Source organism: Microplitis mediator, chromosome 5, assembly GCF_029852145.1.
Source record: "Microplitis mediator isolate UGA2020A chromosome 5, iyMicMedi2.1, whole genome shotgun sequence".
NCBI lineage: Eukaryota > Metazoa > Arthropoda > Insecta > Hymenoptera > Braconidae > Microplitis > Microplitis mediator.
The window spans coordinates 21,611,518-21,614,389 of NC_079973.1; the positions used below are offsets into that span (position 1 = coordinate 21,611,518).

Consider the following 2,872-nt stretch of genomic DNA (forward strand, 5'->3'; position numbering starts at 1 on the left):
GAAATATTTCTAAGCTACCAAATATAAAAAAATTGAAAATAAACGATAAATAAATGTGATAGTCATATTCCGTTTCATTATCGTTCCAATTCTTCAATTTCTCATCCACATGCGCGAGTCGATTAATAATATTTATCATAGATTTTTGCCGAATTATAAAAATTATTGGTGGTAAATTTACAAATAATGATAAAACAATGAAAATATTTTTGAATGCTTCATTATTTTCCGGTACAATAGGTGCGTCAATATAATTTAAGTAATGAAACAAAAGATTAATCATGACGTATAAAATATTATAAAATGATCCAACGTATGAATAATTACATATTTTATTTTTAACACTATTAATTTTTCGATTTTTCAAAAATAATTTACAAGTCCATGGTGACAGTCCAATCAATTTAAACCAAAAATATTGGATAATCATGAAATATCGGTGAACCGCTGATTTATATCGATTGAAATTTGATTTTTGCTTCGAATTGTTGATGTTTAATAGTTCCATTATTGAATATGTATTTTCAAAAATAATATAACAAACCAACATGTTCACTTGACAGATTCGCGATTCCGAATGCGAAGTATTCCACCAAAGGTTTGCGATTAAATACACAGATTCTACTTTATAGAGCGCACTTTTTTTTCATTTGCTTCGTTATATTGATAATATGATGAATAAAAGATATGACTCGGGTAAAAAGTTTAAATTAATTAGCAGGTTAATGATAAAAGATTATCTTGTCTGTGTATCTCTGCTTTTTTCAGCTCAGGGATATTGATGTTACTACTGATTTAAAAGAAAAGAATAAATTTTAATACCATTTTAATAAATATCTAATTTCGGTAAATAATTAAATCGTTCAAATGTTTTTTATTTATTTATAAATTTCGAATCGATTTCGGATAATTCTACCCGGGTCTTACTTATAGTCACGATTTAAGACGACCAAGTCTAAACCAAGTTTTATTTTTGACCAGGGTATAAAAACGGTCACCAGTAAGCAACTAATAAAATCCGTGGTAATTTCATATATTTTGAAAAATCGAGTTTTTTTTAATTTTGCTGTAAAATCATGCAATAAGTTTTTTACAAATATCCAATAGAACTTTTAATTATTATTAACATCGATCATATTAATTAAATAAAAATCAAAAATTCATCTACTCGTACTTATTTATTTATTTATCAGCAACACAATCACTATTTTTGTGATACAATATTAATATTTGTAATTAATTGCCAGATATAAACTCACTGATATTTCGTACAGAAATTTTCGATTGTAAACAAAAACATACTTGTTCATACTCTACAGCATTATTAATTAATTAATTAGGAGGTGAGCTTATTCGGAATTGTACAGCAATTATGAGATACGTTGCAGTTGTAGAACTAATCTAAAAATATCGATAGGAATAAAAATAGTATTTAATATGAGGTAAGAGACTTAATACTCGATCAGAGACTAGTACTCGGTCAGTCCATGTATTTGTATATCTATATTTATAAATATAAATATATAAATACATGAAGTGATCGGGTACTGGTCCCTGATTGGGTATTAGGTCTTTTACCTTAATATGATCACGGAGAAAAATGTTGGCTCGAAACTTACCAATTTTTATTATGCTGTCGACCAAACTTGAAACAGGAAGTGAAGCATCAAAAAAATTATTATGCCGCATCACAATTATTGTAATGTATGAGTGTAATTGCTATTAAAGCTTATCGATAAGTTTCTCTATTGTGATACAGCCTAATAATAATTTTTTAGATGCTTCACTTCCTGTTTCAAGTTTGGTTGACAGCATAATAAAAATTGGTAAGTTTCGAGCCTACATTTTTCTCCATGATGAATAATAAAAAAAGTTATACTTACTATTGCTATAAGCGTATGATCTAATGGCATGATGTCACAAGCAGTAAATTCCAGCTTCAAATGCGAAATAACACTCGAAAACTTATCCAACTGAATAGTAAATTAATTATAATCTCAATTAAAAATAGTATTATAAAAAATAGTTCCCTTACTTTTTTCTTGATTTTGTTATTTGTAAAAGCCCGCAGTTTCAGTAAATTTGCAAATTTGATTGTTTTTTTATTCTAAGATAAAATCGGGTGCACAAGTTAATAAAATTTCTTCGATAAAAATATATGTATGTTTTTATAAAGCTCTACCTGTTTCATTGTTTTCGTAACAGTAGAAGTCAGCACCATAATTAAAAAAATGATCCATGATACAAGTGTTACATTCAAATACGTATCATCAGTAACTTTTAAATAACTCATCAAAACCAAAATTATGAAATATAACATAAATACCATTCCGGCACTGAGAAATAAAATGACTATCATAATAGGTAATCCATAAATATTTTTGAGATCATCACATATATCGCATAATTCGATGTATGCATTTATAATATTGTCCATGTTATTGACAACAGGTTCAGATAATACTGATGTTTCTATAACGCAACATACTTGCCCTTGATCTTCACGTATTCTCTTATTATCCCACTCTAAAATAGTTGAATGAATTCTTTCAAATCGTTTAGTGATCATATGAAGAAACAATGTGTATTGTATTATTACTCCACTACTAACATAACTCCATAAAATTTGTTCGAGTATTAGCGTTAATGGGTATTGATACATTTCAATTACCACTAAGCTACCGAATATTAAAAAATTAAAAATAAAAATTATATACATAGTATAACTCAATCCTGTTTCGTAATCAACAAAATTTCTTAATTTTTTATTAAAATTTTCAAATCGATTAAGAATACTTATTATAGATTTTTGACGAACAATGAAAATCAATGGAATTACATTTGCCCATAGTGATAAAATAAGTAAAATTTT

At 26.9% G+C, this 2,872-nt stretch overlaps 1 protein-coding gene across 1 annotated transcript; it reads right to left on the bottom strand.

The window, feature by feature from the left end:
* Positions 1-1,267: 1,267 nt before the first annotated feature.
* Positions 1,268-2,634, bottom strand: LOC130668224 (putative gustatory receptor 28b). The gene is made up of 4 exons (XM_057470395.1): positions 2,183-2,634; positions 2,036-2,107; positions 1,884-1,973; positions 1,268-1,401 (listed from the first exon to the last, which is right to left on the bottom strand). Exons 1-4 carry the CDS (start codon positions 2,567-2,569, stop codon positions 1,333-1,335), a joined length of 618 nt encoding a protein of 205 aa, XP_057326378.1. The 5' UTR covers positions 2,570-2,634; the 3' UTR covers positions 1,268-1,332.
* Between the last annotated feature and the right edge of the window lie 238 nt (positions 2,635-2,872).